At 39.3% G+C, this 25,326-nt stretch overlaps 1 protein-coding gene across 2 annotated transcripts in view; it reads right to left on the reverse strand.

Annotated features, from left to right (window-relative positions):
- Positions 1–73: 73 nt before the first annotated feature.
- Positions 74–25,326, reverse strand: part of zcchc14 (zinc finger, CCHC domain containing 14) — a 30,042-nt gene continuing 4,789 nt past the window's right edge. For both annotated transcript variants that reach the window (XM_020644297.3, XM_065956746.1), the window contains 12 exons: positions 17,294–17,534; positions 14,358–14,428; positions 14,109–14,180; positions 13,852–13,919; positions 13,527–13,708; positions 10,656–10,692; positions 10,012–10,534; positions 9,446–9,543; positions 8,165–8,262; positions 7,879–8,028; positions 3,729–4,952; positions 74–2,494 (listed from right to left, as the gene is read on the reverse strand). In XM_020644297.3, the coding sequence (XP_020499953.1) occupies positions 2,439–2,494; positions 3,729–4,952; positions 7,879–8,028; positions 8,165–8,262; positions 9,446–9,543; positions 10,012–10,534; positions 10,656–10,692; positions 13,527–13,708; positions 13,852–13,919; positions 14,109–14,180; positions 14,358–14,428; positions 17,294–17,534 (2,820 nt within the window). In that variant the 3' untranslated portion in view covers positions 74–2,438. The remainder of the gene's footprint in view (positions 2,495–3,728; positions 4,953–7,878; positions 8,029–8,164; positions 8,263–9,445; positions 9,544–10,011; positions 10,535–10,655; positions 10,693–13,526; positions 13,709–13,851; positions 13,920–14,108; positions 14,181–14,357; positions 14,429–17,293; positions 17,535–25,326) is intronic.

Genomic DNA, 25,326 nt, shown 5'->3' on the forward strand with positions numbered 1-25,326 from the left:
TTATTAAATGCACACATTATATCTTGAGACCATAGACAGCTTTAACATGATAGTAAATAATACACACAATGTGTTAAAAGAATCAAAAAATATTTTATTACCCAAAGGTGTTTATCTGTCAAAGTTGAGATAAAACACATTTTTCAACACCGTATGCAGTATAAAACTGAGCAAGAAGTGAACAAAAAAGAAACCATTCAGAGTTTTGCACGGAAACATCCAAAAGCACATTTTATTAAAGATGAAGCAACATGCATGCTTGAGTATTTGTTTAACCTGGTTTTGATTCTGACTCCTACAAATTCAGGATATCCTTGCTTTTTAAGAGACAGTTAAACTTGACAGTTTCAAAAACCCTACACAAGATGAACTATATGACAAACGTAAATAAATCAAAATAAGGCATTTTTTGGTATGATACATGGTGTCATAATTTTCTGCTGCGCAACTTTTGAACAAATGGTTTTTATACGGCCATGTTCATCAAGACTGTTAGAAAAAGTTCAATGAACAATTAGCTGAAAAACAAAGGTGTGCTGTTTGATACTGGTTATATTAAACATTCTTTAGCAAAACACTATAAAAGCACATTTTGACAATTTTTCTAATTCAGAAGTTGTTCTCCTTACCGATTGTTCCACATTGAATATCTTAAATAAACATAACTATGCTGAGCCCTCCAGGAGCACAGATAGTTTCATCTAAAAGACCAGCTGTCTTTGTGTCTGTAAAACTCTGGGTCCTGCCCAGCAACTAATCCACAGAAATAAACTTGAATATGATGCACATTATCCAATTTAGTTAAACTCGTTTCAACTCACGTCGCCCTGAAATGTATTTTTCATAAAGCCTGTACATTCTTCTGAGTGTAGCCCCTCAATCCAAGTGACAAAGCTTAAGAACCTGTGTTTGGAGCATGACGTGTATAAAAGATAAGTTACAATCAAATAAGAACAAAATGAAGATGTTGTTATTGAAGGTAAAAAATATTATTAATTTGCTTCAATTAAAAAAAAAGAGTACGTTATATTTCTTCTACGCTGGAGAAAGAAAAAGTTTTCCAATTATTGTCCAGCCGCTAAAAATATATTCACTTACACCAACATGATGAATGAAACATCATTTGGCGTTATGGCACTCTGGAAAAGGCAATCCAGCCTGAATGACCCCAGAAACTCTGGCGTGTGCTCCACAGTCATTCTGAACAGCAGGAGAAGATTTGAAACATTTTACAATATAATGTATAGATCCTGTCCTGCACTGTTCATAAAATGTGCAACACAAACTTTCATTACTGGACTGTATTATGTTCATTATCATGGACAAAGACGACTCATATTTATGTACAATATTACATTTCCTTTTGTGTGCAATATTACTTTTCCACTTTGGGCTTTATTTTGTTCATTGTTATGTGCAATATTCCTCTCTCAACACTGACTCTCATGTGCAACATCACGTGTCTTTATAATCATATACAATTACCATAAATATAGAATATCGTTACCCAGGTTATGTTCTAGCTATCACTGACCTGTCTGCACTGTTTGGTGCCTGGGTCTGCTAATACTACTATCAATCATGCCATTACTGTTGTACTTAGCTTCCGTCGTTACTTAATTTATCATATTTCTATTCATCCCTTATTAGGCACAGTTTCTGTAACCCTCATCCACTGTTTATATTTAGTGTTTTGCTTTTCATGTATTTGATGCTCTTTTGTGTTACTCTTATTTTGTATTGTAATGTTGGCACCAAAATTCCCATTGGAACTAATTAAGCTGTATGTTACGTAATGAACAATATTTCCTACAAGAGGTCACTTTGCTCTCTCTGAGGTCAGTTTTGGGGTTTCTATATTGGAAAAGTGCAAAATGACTCGGAACCCTAGAAAACTACCTCTATTTAGAATCAACATAACACAATAGCCACAGGAACTTTATAGGTCATGTGTGGTCCTGCATATCCATCCCTATTAACTCTGAAAACCCAGCAGTGATCCCAGGCCCCATCCTTCAAGCCAAAGTAATTTGAAGTAATTTGCCTTTATCTATAGCCCAATTATTTAGCTGGGAAGCAGATTCTGATATTTTCTGGTCACAAGGTAACATAGGTAACATATATTTCTTCTGAGGGAAAGGCAAAGCTATCTTACATGAAGCAGTGCAGAGATAACACATCCATCCATCCTTTTGAATTTTGTAAATTAGGAGATCTAAAGAGGATGAAAACTAATTTAATGAAAAACACAGTTTAAGCCGCCTCTTTTTTTACCTCCTCACTTTGTCGTCTTCCTGTAGTACCTGTAACTGTAGTAGAAGCAGTGTGCTGCTGTTCATCTCTTTTGTATCATGTGGCTGCTGCATGTTCGCTTCAGCAGGAACATGATGTACAGTTATATCAGGAGTCATTCAGGTCAGATCTGCTGGTGTTTCTCCTTAGTCCCCTGAGTCCTTACTGTCAGAGTGAGGAGAGTAATTCAGTCGATAAGTTCCTGTGAAACATAACAGAGAAATGCAATCACTGAGTTAAAGCTTGAAGTACACGAACAGTAGTACAAATTCATAAAGTTGTCCTCTTTAAAAAAAAAAAAAAGAAGCTATTTGAAGTTTCAAAGGCTTACTAAGCGACTTTCAGAATAGATTCTCAGACCAAATGCTCTCTTTGATTACCCCTTCTTAATCCATCAGGTCCCTCCCCCCCATCCTGCCTCCACAACTCCCCATGCCCCTCCCTTCCTGTTACACCAACAAGTTTCTATGAGACAGAGAAGCAACAGGCAAGTGCTGATAAACATCAGAGAAGAAGATTCTGCAATCAATTTTAAGTATAGGATATTTATCTCAAAGAAGAAGTGAAGACGGTGGGAGTAAAACTCTGCAGTCAATGTTTCTTGGAGAAATGTGTAAGAATGACATGTTTGACTATTGTAAAGAAAAGTAAGAGTAAAACATCAGCTGAGGGTGCACTCACACTAGGCACAGTTGCCCAGTACCGTTTTACCGATCCCCCCCCCCCCCCCCACATAGCATTGGTATGAACATATTGAAGAAGACCACTGACTGCATAATAACTTTATTCACTTATATCTGAAATTTGTCATAAATACGGAAACATGTTTGAATCATGTTGGAGACTGAGTGACACAAGCAAACTGAAGGAAGAGCAGTGTCAGTGTGAACACAGTGCTCAGAACAATAAACCTGACATAGTTCGACTCTCTTTTTAGGAAGTCATTATTCCACAATATATTCACATAGCGTATATATTGGGTATTGATATTCAGAATATTGCATATAAAGTCTTTAAAGGATAAAACATCTTTTACAACATAGAAATAACATTAATGTTTTTTAAAAAAACATAACTTTTTATTGTATCTATTTTTTTCTAATTCTCTTTAAATGTCAAGTCTTCAGTGTGCAGAATTTATAATAAAATACAATTTCAATAAAAGTATAATTATTAACAATAATACATTTGCCAATAAAAACTGTTATCTTGAACTTTTTGTTATAAGCTGTCCACAGGAGCATGTTTAATTCTAGCTGAAATACTGCTACATTGCCCTTGAAAAGTTGAATGACATGTCTTTGATGAAAATTGGATCTAAAGTTTGTAAAATCTGTTTTAAATGGCGCAGTCTTGAAATTATTCTTGTTGAAATAAAGGCCCCAAAAACTACAGAGTTGAAAAAAATTCTGTCGATTTTACAATCTTTCACTCACCTTGCTGTGCTGATCCCATGGGGGGCTGTTTGCACTCCTCTGCTCTATGTCCGTTGGCACCGCAGTTATAACAAGACAGGCCCACTGCTGGCTGTTTCTGGCTTCCATTTCCCACACTTTGGGAATGGTAGAAGGCAAAGCCCTGCTGCTGCTCATGTGAAATAGGACTGTTGTGATAGAGGGGAGGCGGCATTTTCATGGGGTAGGAGAAAGAAGTAGCTCCAGTGCCGCAAGCACTTGACGAGTTGACCAAGGGACTGAAATGGAAAAGAGGGCCAAGAGTAAAGAGGGAGGGGCAGGCTGAGAACGACTGCAGGTAGCCAGCCGCTGTGTATCCAGGCAACATACCGTAGGCACCACAGTTACCCCGGCAACCACAGGAGCTGCAGACACACAGAGACAGGTTGTGACCTGAACTTTGATCCAATGAAGAACCAGAGCAGGAGGAAGAGGAGGGACTAGAGGTAGGCTGTGGTAGGTAGTAAGGCACTGCATCAATGGGAACACTGCTTGCCGCTGCAATGGGAATAAAGCCTCCACCATTACCAGTACCAGAGAGTGAGCCAGTCTTTGTGGAAGGACATGAGGAGGATAAGAAAGAAGAGAAGGAGCAGGAGGCAGATGAAGTAGGTGGGGAGGAGTAATATCCAGACAACGAGGGAGATGAAGAGGAGGAAAGGTGAAAGTGCAGCGGGGGATGGGAGACATGGTGCAGGCTGTTGGAGGTAGAGGTCAGAGCAGAACTGGTTTCTACCATTAGACCCATTGCACCTCCTGCCATTTCACAACAAACCAATGAGTCCTGTAGTTTGGTGGAGCCATCCATTTTGAGCCCAGGGAACAGGTTTTCCAACCTCACACCAATCCCTACACTTAGCCCCTTACTGAATCCGGCACTGGTTGATGGATAACCAGAGCCCATTGGCTTTGTCCTTTCCTCAGCGCAGAGTGGAGGAGGCCGTGGCTTACGTGGAGAAGTCAGGATGCGGGCTGGGTTTGAGACTGGGGAGAGCAGTGTCTGGGGGTAGCTAGCCTGTGGGTGGTAGGGAGACTGTGGGAGGCTGAAGGAGCATGAGGGAGGGAGAGAGGCTGCTGGATCAGTTTGGACAGGTAGGACCTGGGCGGTTGGGCGGCTAAAGCCAGTGGGGCAGCTGGAGTTTAACACGAAGAGGCAGGATCGGTCCTTCTCTGGACCAACCCCTGCTGTGTCTGGACCAGACACCCCTGTAACACAGATATAGTGTTTTGAAAATAAAAATGAACTCCTATCTCAATCTATTAACTGTATGTACATATGCACAAGCATATCCATCTCATCCATTGTATAAAAATCATGCCAAAAAAACCTCGCAATGGATGCTAACATATTGGCTTGGTGACATCATTTGGAGTTAGGACATGTGAAGAGGGTATCTGGCTGGTGGAGCTGAGGAATTCACCCCTTCAGAATTCACCCTGCCCTTCTGCTAACCATTGCACACATTTAACAAACTGATCAACTTTAAAGGTCCCCAAGGACCGTAGTGTCCTCAGAAGAACATAATCTTGCGCAGGTTTGAAGCAAACAGTTAAGTAACCTTTAATAACTCTTTTGTTAGTTTTAATGACGTTTCCTCTCACAGTTCCTCCTCTACTTTGTTAATCCTGTATTTACTTATGCAGGAGCTGAATTTGTCACAAGAGATGTCCATCATGACATTACCTTTTTTAGCATCAAATTAATTAATTAAACTAAACTTCAATGAAAAATTAACACTTGAACAAAAATCAGCATGATAAGATTGAACTATAATTATGGAAACAATGTTTGAGAAAAATGTATTTGACATGTTTTTAATTGTATCGTTTGACCCTTGAGTTGTCCTTAAACATTGAGGAGATGAAGCTAATGACCTATACTGCAGCCAGCAGGGGGAGATTTTTTGGCCATTTTTTGGCCTCACTCTCGGGGAGAAGTTGTGTTGACCTTTTTATAGAGTCAAAAGCTGTGTCTCAGTAAGGCGTAGAATTCTTCGAGGGACCCAGCCTTCAAAGCCTGCGAAGTCCGCTCAAGCTGAGTTGAAATAAGATGAACTGGTCTGCTGCTTACATCCCTTACCGCCCCAAAAGCAATCTCAGCAGCTGCACAGGAACTAACTAATTTAAAATACCCTGATCATTTTCGCTAAACAATTCATCTACAAATGGAGATGAATGAAGACCATACGGCTGTTTTTTATTTTCCTGAATGAAGACTGATATGTGTTTAAGTAAACAAGTCAGTGATTTAAAAAGCTATACATATCTTGATTTCTTATTAGACTTCTGACAGTTTTTTTGGTCTCTATTTATCTAAATTGTGTGCCTCTATTTCTTCATGTTTATACTTAGTCTTTAATGGTATAATGCATGCCAATTTATCACAGTGAGCCGTGGTTCAGTTGGTAGAGTCGGTCGTCGCTCAACCATGAAGGTTGGGGGTTCAATCCCCAGCTCCTGCAGCCACATGTTCAATGTGTCCTCTGGCAAAACACGTTGCTCCCGCTGCTTCATCAGCGGCGTATGAATGTCTATGAACGAGATTAGCTAATACGGATGGTCACTTTACATAGCCGCCTCTGCCATCAGTTTGTGAGTGTGAAGGTGTGACATGAAGTGTAAATGTGTTTAGAGTAGTCTTAAGACCAGAAAAGTGCTTTACAAGCTCAAGTCATTTTACCATTACTATAAGTAAAGGTTTACAGAAAAAAAGGCACGCAATGAATTTGGGGATATGTTGGGTCACAAGGGATACACCGGATGGATCCTTCAAAAGCTAGTGAAATAAGGACACGTTTGTCACCCACTGAATTGAGATTCAGCAGCTGCAGCATTGAAGACAGATTTTTTGTCACAGTGGCACGTCAAAGGCTGTTACATTTTGAAGGCTCCTGCATATACAGCTGACACACCCGTCCTACTTTTCCTCGGCCACAATGATGCATCAGATGTATCCTTTTTTACCCCAACATTTTCCAAGATTCATTACAATTTCAAACGTAATGGCAGACTTTAAAGCGGCCAATGATGACACTTTTAAATGTAAGCAATTGGTTTCAACTCAGTCTAAAGCTTCAAATGCAAATTCAAAAAAACAAAAGGGGATTTGAAACTCTAAATTCTCTTTAAAATAATAGGTCAAATTAGAAGACCAGAAGGACTCATTTCAGTTCGACCAGAGTGTTCAACACAGACTACGAAGGCTGTTTCCTTTGAATGACGCTGCCCCTGAAATGAGACAGTTTATAATTTAATCTGACTGACTATGGGCTAGTGCAGGAATGTTACATAGTGACTCAATGATAGTTAAAATGGTTTTGGTATCAGTTAAGATACAAAATGAAAACTCTTGTTTCAAAAGGTAAACGATATCTGTAATCTCATTAGCTGTGGAGTTTTTGTGTACAGTAACAATAATACCAATCTCTTCAACATTTCCATTGAAATTATTTATTTACTGTGATCAAGTTTCAGCAACAGTGTTGCCAGACGAATCAAAGGACATGTATCTATAGTTGCTGTGATGCTTATTTATACTTGTTTATGTACATGTAAATGATAACAAGTATAAAAGCAATATCACCCCCAAGATATGGACACAAAAGAGGAAAATGGCCCCCTTTTTGACTGACTGCATGCATGGAAGAACAAACAAAAGCACCTCTTTAGTTTGTTCACAATGACATGCTGTCTCATAAGCCAATCATTAGTTATGAACACCCTTCATTTTTGAAAGTGTAACAGAGAGGGGGCTAGAGAGAGCGGCAGAAAGAGTGATTGGGGGAAAAAGAAAGTGTAAAAAGAGTGAGAGAAAGGAGGTGGGAGGAGGGGAATATTAGCATCAGGACCAGAAGGTCAGTCTTTCCAATTTAAATGTATGAAATAGATAAAAAATGAAATGTTGGGTGTTTCTTCCCGTCCTAACAGGATATGTTAAATGGTAAATTGAATGTGTATTGAGATAGGCTTCAGTGTGCACGTCGCACTTCAGGCAAACTTTAATTTGAGAATACTTTGTACCTGAATGAGAATGAATTGACAAAGAACCAAGCATTAAGAGCATTTTAAAAACGTCACCTGTCCTCTTTTTCTTAGGGTTATTACTGCAAAATTCAATTGTTTTGGGACTTACGCCGGTGAATGTCTCTGCTCCTATCATAGGTGGAGTCACAGCAGAGTGGTGTTTGGGGGGAGCAGGGGGAGCTTGAGTAGCCTGAGGATGAGCTGATGTCCTTTGAGACAAAGTGATGGTGCGGCACAGCGTCCACCTCCACCTGAAGCTCTACGGAAACATGTATTAGTACACCACAGTTTTGGATTTTGGCAGCTACGACTCTGTCTGTTCTCACGTCTATAAATGACTTTAGTCGTGTTGATAATGTTAAATGAGGAGAGCTGAGATAAATTGGCAAAATTACCTGCAGTGGAGGCGGGATTTGTTGAGTGTCCCATGTGACTTGAAGGTGTCACCCTAGCGATGCTGTTGCAAGACCGCTTCTCTATCTTCATCTCCCGGCTGGAAAACACATTTAGAGAGGTTTTATGTTATTTGTGGTACATTAAATGGTTAACTAAGTACAAATGAGAAATAACTTTAATAATCTCAATTAAGATGTTAAACAAACTATCAGGTGTTCGCTGACTCAAAAAAATTGGTAAGACAAGAACATAAACAAGAAAATACAACAGAATATCTCAAAAACTCATATAGTTCTCCATAATTTATGGCCTTTATTTTTTGTAGTGCTAAATCCGCTAAGTTTTTCTGGAGCAACAACGCAAAGTTGGATCACAGCGAGTCAAACACTCCTTTGTTGTGGACGCCAGTGACTTTAAGTTGCTTACACAATAATAAGAAATAACAGCAGCTTGTGTCAACCTGCCACACCAGCAGGGGGAGACATTGTCTACCCAGGATCCCTACTGCACTTCCAAATTGCATTTGAAAAAATGTCCCATGGAAAACCACTGCTGGAAATTCCATTTCCAATGTCTTGTTTAAGCATGCTCACACACACAAAACACACACACAAGCACGCCTAATGGAAAACTGCTTCAAGTGTGCTTGAAAGTCAACAGACAGCAGCAGCAGGCTTGCATGTGAGAAACTAGGTTATTTTTTTGTGTGTAAATGTGTGTATGTGCATCTATGGGTGTTTGTATAAGCTGAAGAGTTGGAGCATATGGGCACATCAGCCTGCATGCCCATGTTTTTGTATTTTTTTTTTTCATGTATTTTTGCTGCTAATCTTCACAGAAGTACATCTTATCTATGCAGTCCACCTACAGGTGGTTAACCATTGACACCTTATGGTCCATTAAAACTATTTATTCAAAGTTGAAAACAGCAACTGATTGGTCAGTCTGTTAATGGTTAACTGGACAAAGCATCTGCTAATTTCATCGAGGTAAACCAGTGCGAACAAGCCTCATTTTTCAGTTATACATAATTATAATGATATATTATACAAAAGTTACAATTTGCACCAGATTCCAGTTGAGATATAAGGAGCAATCTGTAAATGGAGAATTCTTGAAGGCCGCTATTAAAACAATTTTTTACCCCCTCAGATTTAAAACTGCTCTATGGGTTTTTTCTCTCTCTCTGAGAACTTGAGACGATGCATGATAATAGTGAGACATGAAATACACTACTCACAGTTGAAAAAATATAAAGTTTCGGATATGTAATATCTTACTCTGCTGACTTCTGTAGCTCTAGCTGAGTCTTGAGTTTCTTCTTTGCTCCTTGTGTCAGGTCGTATTTATCTAGGTCTTCCTCCGTCAGTGCTAAAAACTGTAGGTGACACAGCAAAACAGGGTTATAACTCAAATTTATTCGGTTTATAAGGGCAATGACCACTGAAGACACATCTTAGCAAGTGATTGAGGATTCTTTGCTTCCGGGATTTTTTTCCCAACATCTATAGACTTTATATTTTCCAAATTTTACTTTATAGGTGGAACATCCCATCAAGATACACATTTCCTTACAAAGAAGCTCTAACTTACGATGCAGAAAAAAAGACCAAGAGAACCAGAAATAACATCAAAAACATATTAGCAGAGTTCAAAAACAAGGCTTGTGCATTCAGTGATGGAAATGAATATTCCTTCATGTTGTTTTTATAATCTTCAATGCCTATAAAATAGTCTAGTTTAAGGGGACATACATAATTACACACACATACATACCCTAACACATACGCATTAACAACAGAAGGAACATTGAGGAAACACAGAATAGAATGAAAAGCTCACCCACCTCCTCCATGGTGAGCTGTTTAAAGACTGGGTAATACTTATGGAGCCGAAGCCTGCGGAGCCAGTCCAGGATTCCGTTCTGCTCTGGACTGTTGGGCTGGGACTGGGATGGTACTTGTGTATGGGACTGGGAACGAGACTGGGAATGGGATTGAGGGTATGACAGGGACTGAGAATGTGAGTGGGATGTTGAACTGGAATGGGGCAGGTAAAGGGACTGAGGCAGTGCGCAGGACTGGCTGCTGGTTTGTGGGGGGAGGTGGTGCTGGGGGTTCTGCTGAGGATAAGAGTGGGACTGACCATGTGTCTGGGAGGAGGAAGGGTCCCCTCCGCCAGCCATTGATCCCTGAATTGGCAAGGCTGGCACAGAGGGAGGGAAAAAGGACAGCTTGGGGGAGTGCTGGGGGGGAGGTATGGAAGAAGGAAGAGGGGGAGGGAGGGAGGACATGTGAGGGGAAGGGCGGGTCAAGACAGAGCTGTGGTTGCTGATGACAGGCTGGACACTGGCCACTCTGTATATCGCCCTGAGATAGGAAAGACAGTCCAGAGGGGCAGAAATGATGAAGGTGTTGATGATGATGATGATGATGATGATGATGATGATGATAAGTGATAGGAAGACTAAGAAATAGAAAGAAAACCTACCTGTTGGTTCCTCTGTGCTGAACCATACAGCCAAGATCTGAAGTGTAAAAAAAAAAAAAGAGCCTCGTTACCTGCTTCACATCTTCAACAGTTTGAAATAAATGGACAAACAAACAAATACATAGACAACATTTTCTTTACTAAGAGGATCTCTCTCTGTCTCTCTCTCTGACGTCAAAGCCCAAATCCTTAACATGAGGGGGTCACTCAATAAGTTGAAAATGATGCCATCAGATCGCACTCCTCGTGAACACTTTTCAGAAATCTGAACCCACAGTTTGGACAATGCTCCCCACCACCCTCATGAAAAGGGAAAACATTTTGGGAAAATACTGTGCTAGAATAGGGCTGCCCAAAAAAATTGTCCATCAAGTCATTTAACAATAAGTAGATCCATGATGGGCTAAGTTTTCATTTTGCCGCAGAAAAAAGCAACGTTGAACTATAAGAACGAGCTGCACCATGGGTTTAGGGGATAGTGTTACTGCTTGAGTCTTCCCCTCACAGATGAATAGGACATAGTCTAAATGTGTTTTTAATGGAAGTGAGTCTCTATTATTTAAAAAAGAAAAAAAAAGGACAAAGATGAACAGCGGAGCATTTGATTTTCATGGGTTACCAAGAAACACATATTATTACACTGTTCCAAATTGGGCTCAGGTTCAAGGTAGAGATCGTTAAAAAGGCTTCTGATACATCTTCAAATGCAACGCTACATATGAGCAAGCATCAGTTAATGCATAGCAATCCATTAGCATGTTTTTTAATATCTCAAAAGAGTTTTATTCACTCTTTGGTAAATGGTAAATGGACTTGAGCTTGCATAGCGCTTTTCTAGCCTTCTGACTACTCAAAGCACTTTTACTCCGCAGGTCACGTCTACCTCTTCACATGTGAGATAGTGAGTAACTCGTCCCTTTCATATGCATTCATGTGCCACCAACGAAGCAGAGGGAGCAATTCGGGGTTGTAGCTGCAGGAGCTGGGGATTGAACCCTCAAACTTCCGGTTGAGAGATGACGACTCTACAAACTGAGCCAGAGCCGCCCCTAATTTGGACTTGTCTTTATATGAGACTCCAGTATTCTCGGAACTGAAATGTACTGTTATCCACTTTGTGTGTAAGAATATACTTTTCTTTTTATGTTTAAAGATAGGTTTGTCTGTCACCAAAATAATATTGTGAAGATCAACCAAAACCAAAACCAAAACCAAAACCAAAACCAAATACTTATATCATGGTGGTTGACCTTTATCAACCATGATATAAGTACTGTGTACTAAACAGAATAAAAGTCACATGAGCCTCATCAATAAAACAAAGGAACTTGTCATCCTTTGATCATGTTCAGAGGTTTGCATGATTGTGGAGGCAAATTTCATTCAGGTTAGTCTTGTTTCTCGAGGGTTTCATTTAAGTTCAGAGCATACACACGCACGCACGCACGCACGCACGCACGCACGCACGCACGCACACACACACACACACACACACACACACACACAATAAGGTTAAAAGAAGGGAAAAAATATACAAGCATGCTATACACAGATGTACACTACTACTGACAGCTAAAAATACATTGTGATTAACTCACACCCGTATCAAATACACACACACACACACACAACACACACACACAGAGCCACACACAGAGCCACACACCAACATGAGGTCATCACACTCTAGGCCTTCCAACTCAAATATACCACAATGGATTCCCACACCAGCCCAAAATAGACCCCATCAGGTCCCTCCGAAACACAAACTCAAAAGCCTGCCTGCAGTCTCAATTCTCACACCTTTTCACAACCACAAACCAACCAAGACCTTTAAAGGCACACAGCCGTGTCCTTTCCTTTACCTCTTTTGATCACTCCCTTCTGTATTTCACTTCCAACTCCAAAATCCAGACATGACGTCTTTAATCTTTCCCTTCTCTTCTCTGTACCTCTTGGCACATTATTGCCCAGCATTTATAAACAGGGACCCTCTGTTATGTATCCCTGCTGCCCTCCTAAATAATTCATTTGTTTCAAAAGAATCTGCAGCAACCAACTTATATATCCATCATTGTTATTATTATTGCTATTGAAATCATTACTTTATAATATTATCATAGTTGTGAGTGATGTTATTGTGGCTGTGTGTCATTCTTACTGTGTATTTATCTGTCTGTCTTACATTCCCTCTGGGTCTGGTTGTGCTCTGTTTCTGCCTGTTTAATGGACGTTTTTTCCTTTTTTCATTGCAAAGTGCTTTTTCATTGACTGATTAATATAACTCTCTGTAAATATCATTACAAAGAGTATGGTTAAGTCCCCCTATAAACGTAACATTTCATTAGCCTCGTAGCATAATTGCTTAAGTCATATTTTGGCCAAATTGGGATATCTGCCTAACTCTACTCTCCTAACACTGCTGATTCACCGTGCATTATCGGATATGTCCTCAGCCAATCAGAATGCTTGTTACATTCCAAAATCCCCATGAAAAACAGGGCTCAGCTGACCACAAGTGAAGCATTAGCTCTTCTTTTTGATTCATCTGGTAAGCTAGCTAATTTTTCTTCAACTTTCTATACAGTAAATGTACTTTCAGTCGATCATAGGAATTATTAACTGCAGAGGTGTGGACTCGAGTCACATGACTTCTTTGCTGAAAACCTTAAAATATGACTGAGGCAATTATACTATGAGGCTAACGATTTATGAAATAAGATTTGATGTGATTTTGTACTGTTTAAAAAATATTGATTGAAGTGCCAAGTCTTCTTTCTCTGTGTTATAAAAAAAATCATTCATAGGCCATTAAAATCCAAAGCTTCAAAAGAGACACACTTTTAACACACAAAAAGATCAAAGACTTACTAGAGCTGGAGGTGAACGGATATGTAGGAGCTACTGGAGCTGTGGGTATAGAGGATGGTAACGGCGGGCCACTAGGGGACGGGAGGGAGGGAGGAGAGTTGGGGGAGTGGGGCCTGGTGGAGGTGAAAAAAAGCTGGAAACGTTGGTGCTGAAGGACATGGCCGGGTAGAGCTGTAAGACACCTACACACAGGCAGACAAAGAACACCAAAGAGGAAGGAAAGAAATGTAAACTGGATAGAAAAACTACAAGATATGTTTAAATAATATCAAAAGGGGATGCTATATCAGAGACATAAATAAACATCGAGGTGGATGGAACTAACCTGGGATCCAGCTCTATGGACTGGGGGAGGCATTTTTCCAGTCCTTCATCAGGAAATGCTTGCGAAAGCTTAGAGTGAAAAGTTTGACATCAAAGAACTTAGTTAAGCAAATCTTGTCATTATCTTTTGACACGGATGAATTCAAGTTATGAACCTCTATCAAACACAGGCGTTTGAAATACCTTTATTTTTAGATTAAAATGATTTTTTGCTTACATCTTTTTTTTTTTAAAGTGTGTATCAGTGGCAATGATTACCTGAGAAAGCAGCTCTGTTAGCTCATCCTGAGTTCTGACAATTGACGACACGAAACCATCTGACCATCTGACCTGAGAGGGGGAGTAGGAAAAAGGAAGGATGCGGAGAAGGAGAAAATAAGAAGTGATGGAGTAGGAGAGGTATAAAAAAAAACAGGTGCAAAGAAATAAAAATAAAAACATGATGATGAGAGAAAAGTATGATTAGGATCAATAGTACAAGTATAGCTGTGATAACACTGGACCCACCTCAAACACATATTCACTGATGTCTTCAGACGTGTGTGTTTCTCCTCTCAACACCACACTCTCAATTCCCACTGAAAGTAGCAGATTGATTCACAGATTGATTAACCACACTTTGCGCATTTGCAGTACTTCAGTTATTTAATCAGGTGTAACTACAGTGACCATTATTTGAACTGGCCAGTTGTCTGTACTGTGAGTATTAAGTCTTTACTCTACAGGAAGGTCACAGGTTAATATCATCCACAAAGCTCGCTGCTGTATCTTATCATTCCACCTTAACATTAAGATAGTTCATACAGCTGTATCACTCCTCCTCGGCCCTGTTTTCTGAATATGACTAATTAACATGACTGATGATAAATCAGTCATGTATCTGTGGATCACAATACTTTAATTTCACATGTTTGAAGGTACATTTAAACATGCAAATAAATGAATAAATAAATAAATGAACAACACATAGGTGCACGTCTGTGGTAACCATGGACACAAACACAGTAGCAACATTGAAGTCGAATGTTTTGGTCGCTTTACAACAGTCTAGTCTTAGTTGAGATGAGTTGGTAGGTCATAAATACAACCACATTTTGTTGATTTTTACTTTTTACTGATAAAAGCAGTACAAGGCAATATAAAAAGGTTGTGGTGATGTACTGAATATAAGAACAGCTGTGATTATCTTGGCATTATTCACAAACTGCTGATATTTAGTACGAAATAACTCCCTCTCATGTGATATTGCTTAAATAAGAATAAATATCCACCATGCTTCCTTTGTGTTTTTTTCATTACAGTGTTAGTGCATTGATAATTATAAATAAAAAAACAACCATAAAGCAACAAATGTGGTTTGGCTCATTTTGTCTTGTCTCGAGTGTGCCTCTTTTGTGATTCATGTATTGCTGTGTATTGCTTCATGCACAACGGAATGTGTGTGTGTGTGTGTGTGTGTGTGTGTGTGTGTGTGTGTGTGTGTGTGTGTGTGTGTGTGTGTGTGTGTGTTTGTGTGTCTGTTTTGGTGTCAACTATGTGGGGTAGTGAAATAGTTGAGTATTGTGTTACTAACAGATGCAGGGGACTAAGACGACAACAGACTGGCCAGTAGAGGTTCTCTACACCTCCAAAAACATACTGTATACCATTTGATTGATGATTTATGTCAAATGAGTAATAGACTTTGTCCACCCAGACCCTTTACTACAATAAATCCATACATCAATAAAATAAGGCGTAAATAATAAGAATGTAGTTCAAAATTAAAGCTGCAAATAATCTGACAATTAAATGTGGTCTGTTAAATATTAGATCAGTGGAACTCTAAATCGATATTAGTAAATGATCTGATACCAAATAATCATACTGATTTACTCTGTTAAACCGAAGAATCCACCCCTCCAAGACATTTTAATACTCATACCTCGAGACACTGAAGTCTGGAGTGATGGAGTGGCAGCTATTTTTAATTCTAGTCTTCTTATCAACCCTCGGCCACAGCTAAATTATACTGTTTTGAAAGCATTGTTGTTAGTCTTTCACATTTTCAGTCAGTCCTATTTTTTTTTTTGTGACAAACTTTTTATTTATTTATGTCAGTTCGATTTGTTATAGTTCACCGCCCTCCTGGCCCATAATCTGAATTTCTATCAAAAGTCCTCAGCACCAAGAAAAGATTTATTGTAGGTGATTTCAATAATTATGTGGATGTTGATAACGATAGACTGAGCAAGGTTTTAATGTTGGTGTTAAACTCAGTTGACTTCATTCAGGGTCATCCACAGACATTGGGGGAATTTTTGGTAACTACAATGCTACTCGAGGTTCCACAAAATTTGTAAACAATCTATCCTAAGTATTATGAAGAATCATTTTCTTATCTTTACAGTATAAGAAAAAGGTTCTAAGCCCTGCTAGCCCCAGTTGTTCTGAAAGTTAGTGAGAGTAATGCGAAGTTGCATAAATTATGCAAAAGATGAAAACATCATCAACCAAAACTTCTCATTAAGAACAGCAAAGGCTGGCCTAGCAGATGGTCCACCAACACACAACAGTAGATATTATCTAACAGCATTTTATTAGATTAGATTAGAAAACTTTATTGATCCCCAGCAGGGATACTATCAACATTTACCTGCCAGTGTGGCAGACAACAGTCGAAGATTATTTTGCCAAACAGTTAGTTGGAAAGCATTCTGACCATTGCGATTGTTTATTTCCAGATTTTACTGCTTGAACCACATCCATTGATTCAATCTGGTTCCCCGTAGCAACAGAAAGCAACTTCGAGTTAAAATGCTCTGATAAACTCTTTAAACGCTCGATCTTTGCACCAATGATGATTAACTACAGGACAAAGCCAAAAGTTACGAATTGGAGATATTTTTCTTTGGAGATGGCGAAACCCACACAAAATAAAGGGCTACTTGGTGGTAAGAAAAACAACAACATTGCATAATTTTACAACTCGTTCAAAGTTTTAGTTGATTTTTCCAGGGAAACTTTTGTAAAATTTTGTTTCGGGATTTAGGATTCAGAGGTTTTGGTTGATCAAAGGATCCTAAAATCATTTACTTCAAAAAGTGACATTTAACATTTCAGCTTCGTCTCTCTTTCACACCCACATACAGGTTACAGGCGAATGCACACACACACACACACACACACACACACACACACACACACACACACACACACACACACACACACACACACACACACACACACACACACACACACAGCCTAGGGGCAACATTCTTGAAGCTTGGTTTTAGTGTTTAGAAGATATGACAGCATGCCATATCTTGCTCCACCAGACTTAACTAGGTGTATAACATAACACTCAGATTTCATAGTGATACGCACACTTGGAGGGTACATGGAAGGCCATGTATACATTACATTCAGGTGGAAACACTGTAATACCTGTTGAAGTAGCTCACCTTTTCCTGCCTTTCCCATGTGGATTTTGCTTTGTGCTACTGAGTCAGGGCCCTGCCCAGAAGGTAGAGGAGTAGAGGTATGAGGAGGGGAGGGTGGTGGAGGAGGGAGAGGAGGGGGAGGCGGAGGCGGAGGGAGGTCTGATGGAGGAGAAATTAGTTCCTGGCTGACCACTTGATCTCGTCGTCCTACGGTGACCCCAGAACCCAGCCCTGCAACTGTGTTGGCCTCTCTGCTCTGACTCTGGAATGTAGGGGTGAAAGATCATTCAAAAAGGGAGGTTAGAGCCATCGAGCAAAGGTCAAGTGTAAGTGAATTCAGTACAGAAAAGCATTACATAAACTCAAGTACAGCTTGCTAGCAAAACAAAGCATTTGTGGTACTTATAGAAAAGTGCCCTGTCCTCAAGGTTTTTGTTTTTTTGGGTTAAGAGCAAAAAAGTTAATAGTTAATCCTGCTTCTTCTCAGTTTCCGAGGTCTCCTCAACTATTATTCCTAACACTTGTAGTGGAAACCCTTAGAAAATCTCTGTTCAGGACCGACATGGACCCTTTTTTTCCTTGCAATGTGAGTGACCTGTGCATGAGTTGACAGACAGTTAGTTCCACACAAGCACACACTGCGAGAGGATCATCAAAAAAAAGAAAGAACAGACAGAACAACTAATGGACAATTATACAGCATGGCAAAGAATACAGGTTAAGTTTTGTTGTTTATTGAATAGACAATTGAGAGTGATTCTTCCTTCTATACAGACATTTGTAAGTGTTTTTTACTTTTACAACAATGACCGTGCGACTGAGCTGTTGGCTGTAATATTATGATGACATAAATGACTGTAATGATGATAACTTTGGCTTTCCATAACAAATTGTTACCAAGCAACTGATTATTTTTGTTTTTGGGAAAAGTGAGCTGTATGAACAGTTTTGAACTTCAAAAACTTCAACATAAAATAAAGTTCCTCAAAGCTATTCTACTGAGTGTGCGCCCTTATTCACAGCAATGTAAGCAATGCTCTGAGGCAGCTCCTATAGGGAAGTCAAGTTGACAAGTTGAGGGTTTATAATGTTCACTGCTTTCCTCAGTTGCCTGAATATTGTTTTCCATTCTTGCTTTTTTGGTGTGGAAATGTCGTTATACATGCTGCGGGAATATTAACACAGAAACAGTAACCAGTACAAGGCTGCTCTTTCTCTTTCTCCTTCTGAATGCTCTAGCTCATCCCCGTACCCAAACCTAAAGCTTTTCAGTTGGGAGAACACATCCATCTCCTGTTCTAAAAAAATAATGGTCTGAATGTTGTTTAGATTGTTTATTAATGAATCAGGAGGTGTGGCATGAAGTTATACAGTCTGCCTGGTAACTTGATAGGACAATGTTGGGGATTTCCTCCTTTAAAATAAACTTTATTTGAGCCACAACAACATTGTCGATTCACATTACCACTGCCAATCTCTGCAAATCCTGATGGAGCAAATCAATCACTGTATCATTTAAAGGACGGTATGGTCTGCATAATGTATGGTTTGCAGACTGAGCATTTAAAGACAACACCTACTATGACACATTGTTTGTACTGTTTACCGCTGTTTAAATACATTTTAATACTTCCAAGTTAGGATAACTATCTGATACACAGCACAACAGAATCAAGGGGTGTCAGACTGCAGCTCGACAGCAGGTTTTATCTGGCCCCCAAGACATTTTGGGTAAAAGGGATTCTGAAAAAAATCTATTTGGTATTTTTATAAATCAAAATATTGTTAATCAATATGTTCACCAAATTGCTTTAAATTATGTGTAATTGGGAAAATTTAGTTTAATATGATGATACAAAATATTAATTAAATGTGTCACTCTTCTCAGCAGAGAGTAACAAAAAAAGAGGAGCTACCTCGCATACTGCACACTGTGCTGCTGCCTTATGTTAGCGCCGCAAACATTCTGTCCAAAAAAACAAAAGGTTGACACAGAATGAAGGGTATTTATTTTTTCTGACTTACTCACAAATTTCCAAGATTTTATCAGAGCTAGAGTACTTAAACACTAGCCCAGGCACATAGCGCCCTCTCCTCATGGAGTTCAATTATGTCCACAATTCTTATCAGTAAATTCAGTTGAGTCTTAATGAATGGAGGACACGTGTTGTTGATAATAACAAAGCTTTTCCCTGGAGTGAGCCACAAAGAGCAGCTCTTCAAGATAAAAAAAAAAACAATCTCATCCCCCCTGCATAACTGTCCGCACACATGTAGACAAAGTGTGATGCGTCTCTGGGTTGAGCCTCTGGCGTCTCCCGACTGATTTAACCCGACTACTATTATACCAGGGATGTCAAATTAATATTAACAAACTTTATATACACAGACATTTTTTTAAGGTCACCTAACGGTGAAATCGTTGTCCTTAGCACAAAAAGTTTGATCATGGAATCGCTTTCACCACCAGCTCACGTAAGACGGTATACCATTCATTATAGTTAGTTCTGACCAAGTAATCTGATTGGACAAGAGGCATTCCATGAGTGACAATCTATGAGAACAACATCACTGGGACTTTGCACAACATGATTTCCCAATAGCAATTATCAATCCTCCTAAGCCACCAAAGATATCTGAATACTTTTGATTTACAGCTGAAAGTATTTTTCTTTATTCAACAATCTCATAACTCAGAATCACACAACAGACTCTAATTTCACTGGTTTCATGATCAAATTAATTTATTTTAACATACAATTAAAAAGTTCACACTACAAAGTAGATGCTGTGCAGTAATCCTGGACACGAACAGAGTAGCAAGAGTGCAGTAGTTGGATTAATTCACGTCTGCTTGTTCAGAACCATTTTACAATTTTAGAATGATGTCAAATTGCCTGAGAATGAAAGGGTTTGCATCAAAGACACTTTATGTTTATGACAACATACTTATGCCAGCAGGCTTTTTCAGTGATGAACCAACAAGTCCAAAGTGTGCAGCTGGCTGACGGACACACAGACATCTGAATGCAAGAAAACACAACTGCTCGGAAAGTATTCCTTGATGTTGATATGCTTAAAGAACATTTGTTACATTTTTCTCATGTTACTTATTTTCATTAATTTTGTGTGCTAACATGCAGCTTACAAATCAAATTTTGTGTTTTAATAGCTGTAACTTTCAGTCTCAAAAACTCATCATGAGTGAATGCCAAAAACATTTCAATTTAAATTGTAATTTTTTTTTCATATCTTGCAAGGAGACCACTATGTTTTGTGTCTGACTTGTTCTGTTGACCCCTCTGCCAAACGGAATTTGACATTTTCTTGCTTTAACATGAAGTGCTTACTGGTTGGTACAGGTACCTTATTGTACTGTATTGAATGATTAATAAAAAAACAGCAGCCTAAATTCATGTATGGAGTCATATTGATGTTGGCAAAAATAGTTTGGCCCCCAGCAGGTCTCATTTGAACAAATCCGGCCCCTGACCCAATATGAGTTTGACACCTCTGCTCTAAATACTATTTTATTAAAAACAAATATATACAATTTTATCAAAGTTAGCAATGTGTGGCTCTCTATTTTTAAAGGGAGACACACAGCATGTGGCAGTAGGTCTGAAAACAATAAAGTGTGCTTCTGCCACATCTGCATGTTACTGGCCCAGCCTGCCAACTCTTCTTTTTTGCAGATTGTAAGGAGTCTGCTGTTGTTGCAATGTAGGTACATTCGCTAAAAAGGGCTCATTAGGTCAGCATGAACCAGCCTGAAAGATTCAAATAAAATAAAAAACTGACAAATTAGTAGTGTTGAAGTTCAGTTAAGATAGTTTCCAATATTTTGACAGCTTGTTAATGTCACTGAATTTGGCGAGCAGTAATCGTACGGCAGAAACACTAAAAACTATTCATACAGATTTTAGGCTGAAAGCAACCTCTCCTTACTCTCTCACAAACATCAGTGTAGCTCTTTTGTTGATACTGACAGTATTTGTATATGTACATTAAGCACTCTAATATAATAGAGTGATTAGGCTCTGTGCAGTGTATAGTCTGCTGTCTACACCAATGAACCTCTAATGCAGAATCCTGCTGGAATGAAATTCAACTCAGCACCCAGCTGCTTCATGTTAGAATAAGGTCATGCAAGTTGTTTTGAAATCCAGAAGGAGGAGACCCCATGCAGACAGTGAAGCACTGTAGTGAAGAGCTGCAGTTATTGTAGCTTTAAAACATAGTGTAAATAATAAGGAACAAAATATCATGTAGTAACAACAATGTTAAAGACAATCTTTATTTTTGGCTTTCTTCACCTTTGATGTTTAGAAAAAAAATTTGACCAATTCTCTCTCTTAAAGGAAAACTTGCAGACTACATTTTTTTTTTTTTTTACAATATTAATACCAAAAACTGTTGGAAAATAGTTTTGATTTCATAAGTTTCACTTGACTTTAGGGAAACAATTAAGGAAAGTGACTGTTTTCAGGAGAGTTTCTTGAAAACAAAAAAAGCCCAGGAAACTGTCAACACTCTGACTCCTCTCTGTCTCTCTCCTGCTATTTCTCTGTCTGACTGTCAACCTTTATCTCTCTCACCTTTTCCCCTCTCTCTCAGCCTGAAGTAATCATCATATTTGACTGATTTGACCCCTGCTTTGTCTCATGAACCTCGTGACTTAGCGTTACAATTCAAAATCAATATGGACGATTTTAATGGATGAGACAAAAACATTATTGCAATACTTTTTGGCTTCTCTTCTTCAAAATCAGTAGCTGAAGAAGAGAGGCGTAAAGACATGGCGGGTGAAGATTCTGATATGGCTGAAGCACCGACTTTTTTTCTAAGCAGTGCGTAGAACCGAGCTGAGCACATAACGGGAAGAATAGTTGTTACTCCGGTAACAACTAATGGGGATCCAATGTAAATAAATAAACAGACAAAGCAAAATAGTGTGAAAATATTGCAAGAGACTAGAAAACTACACAAATAGCACAACCAAGATGATGCAGCAGGTAAAACCAGTGCTACATTGAGAAGCTTGAAACACCTAAAACATACTGTAACATACGCTGGGAGGCAGATTTGTAACCCCCTCACCCAGGTGTAAGAGTGTTAGAGTGTTTTGTTGTTTTAAGGATTTGGGGTGATAATTGATGCATTTTTTGCTAGTTGACCCAAATCTTCAATAACATGTATGAAAAAAAATTAGGTGACACAAAGTCAGCAGTGACTAATGAGAGCTTATGTTGATAAACTTTAGACAGCTATAATCATATAGGCTAACCAACTTAAGTGATTCATTTGTTCGACTTTGGCGACCACCGAAGGTCTGAGTTCAACTGCACTGCCCTAAAACACACAGCGTGCTTTTACCACCTCCCCCTCATAGACATCTAGCATTTGTTGGCAAAAGGAGGGGTGGTCGGCAAAGACGCTGTGAGTAATATTACAATACAATAAAGTTGTAATGTTACCAGATTTTGAGCAAATACGACTCTGCTTGCGTTTACAGCTCATAGTATGCAAACAGTTTGCATGTGACCTATGTACGAGTATTCAACTGCTGCCATGATGTTTATAAGCCATGGCTAAGTGGCCACACTGAAGAGGCTAATTTGTGCTGACTGAGATAGCCTTGTAAGCTTCCAAACTTATAAAGCTAACTTGATAAGGAAAGCGACACCTTTTTGCTGTAAGATGTATTTATTGATTTATTAGTTTGAAAGCCTGAGACATAACTTGGGTTGGATTACATTTTGCACCCTGTAAATCTGCAAGATGCAATCTGTTATAAATGATATATGCAGGGATGTGTATTCTGCCGTCAGATGGATGCTTTTGCAACCGTCCAACATCAACATAGCACCGCGTCCCACTTGCAGCCTACTGTATCGTAACGTGTAAAAGCCTGCCCAATATTTACTCTCGTCTGGTTTCCTGCTCCGTCTGTCTGTTAGCCTCAGACCATTGTACCAAACAGTACCGAAAACAGGCCTCGTAGCTGAAGGCTGGTGGTGAACTAGTGCGAAATCGCTGTACACATTTACAGCGAGACCATCTCTCCCCGCTTCCAAAATGACATTCACATTTACAAAAACAACCTGGACACTCTGTGGAAGTGGGAGAGACGCCATTCTCCCTGATAAAAGTAATTGTACTATTAGATCGACTATTTTATGCTGGAAACTTTTACCTACACTGCAAACTACCACACAAAGGGGGGGGCCATAAGTGATGATGATTGAGTGCCATTACTCCTGTATAAGTCTATTTTTTTAGATTTTAGTAAAAAGTTACTCTTAGCTTTATGTAAAGGTTCTGGCTACTACTGGACCAGGAGTCAAGAGTTTCACACTTGCTTTAAAGCATTGTGACTATTGTAAACTCTGAAAGGAGTTGCATGCCTTGCTAAAGAGTGCTTAGCTGTAGATTTTGTTTGAAATTTCTCAGGTCAACAATGAAACTTGTCATCTCCTCTTGAGCGCTGAAGGAAGGAAAGAGAGCTGGGGAGAGAGAGTGAGAGCATTTATAACTTCCTGGGGATTCACTAGGGACACGCACACATGCATGGGCACACCCTCCCATACACACACACACACACACAAACATACAGGCCCATGCACACACGCTGACACGCATACACACACTCACACACACCACAGAGGGTTGATTTCAGCATAGAGAAATGTGCTGACCTGCACTTAGTAGGAGCCAAGGGCAACAAAACACTAAATACAAACGCTCCTGTCTAGGCAGGGTACTTTCCCTTCACTGCTCACACATGTTTAAGCAGTGTGCTTGCCTGCCTGCCTGTGTGTGAGCATGTAAGTGTTTATTCATTTCTGTGTTAAAGGATGGAAGAAAGCAAATCCAACATAATGTGTCTTAAACTTTCGGTTCCCATTTCTTTAATTGCATGCCTTAATTCCAGAGAATACGCCTGCACAATATTAGGAAAATCTGCAATGTGCAATAACACGGCTCAGTCTTTCAATGAGGTAACGATGTGCAATAAATAAGCCATGATTTAGCGCTTCTCCTTCTTCCTGCTGCTCAGCATGTGTTGCAAAGAACAGATGTTACTAGCAAAAACGAATGATAAAATAAATCATAACTCCTACTACTTTTTCTGCAATAGATCTTCATCAACCAAATGGTCCTTGTTCTCTGTCGTTTCTCGTCTAATAATCGAGCCAACATTCATATCAAAACAAAATGAGGAAGTGTAGCTGACTGCCAGTTGGTGCTTCAATGTATGTATTCATGATCCATGTATCCATCACTCGACCTGATGAGTCAAATATTTGCATGCCAACGAGAAGAGAACGATGTAGCAGGAAAAAACTATTTTCTGAATGAATTGCTATAAAGGCTGTGTTTAAACTGTGTTTTTTACCCATATTTCTATTTTGATGATGATGGAATGACAGTTTACAGAGCATCAGTTCAGGTCTCCTTTGAATATCTTGCTTATTCTTTTCTAAAGAATCCCTCTGACGCGCTCTGCAGATTCATCCCAGATGTTAATGTAACACAGGCTTAATGAACCACTCAGTTCACTGCATCACTGGGAAATCCCCCCTTCTCCCCTGCTGTTTGATCTGGAGCAATTTCTTTAAAGCTTTTACATTATTTAACTCAAAACACACTCCAGCAAACAGGAAGTGACCTTTTTGTAACACAGATATGGATACAGTATATAGTAGTTGTTGGTTTTTACCACTTAGGACCCCAGGATCTGATACGCACTTTGTCTCTAGAATTAGACCCTCTTCTAAATGCCGTGTTAGTTTAACATCTCTTGTCTTGGGGCACAACTTTGACTAAATGATTACAAGGTTTGACAAGAGGCAATGCATGGGGATTGTCTGAAGCGTCCTTCATGAGTACAGAGTAACTTTTAACATATTTCTCCTCTACAATGTTCTTTAATGTAAAATGTGTCTTGAATGTAGTCATTGAACTGGGGGGACTCATGTGCATGGGGGCACTTTTGGGCGAGGACACTATAATTCACATTCCTACCTGGAGGATAAATCAGTGTCTCTAAA

The sequence above is a fragment of the Labrus bergylta genome, chromosome 7, assembly GCF_963930695.1.
Source record: "Labrus bergylta chromosome 7, fLabBer1.1, whole genome shotgun sequence".
Lineage (NCBI taxonomy): Eukaryota > Metazoa > Chordata > Actinopteri > Labriformes > Labridae > Labrus > Labrus bergylta.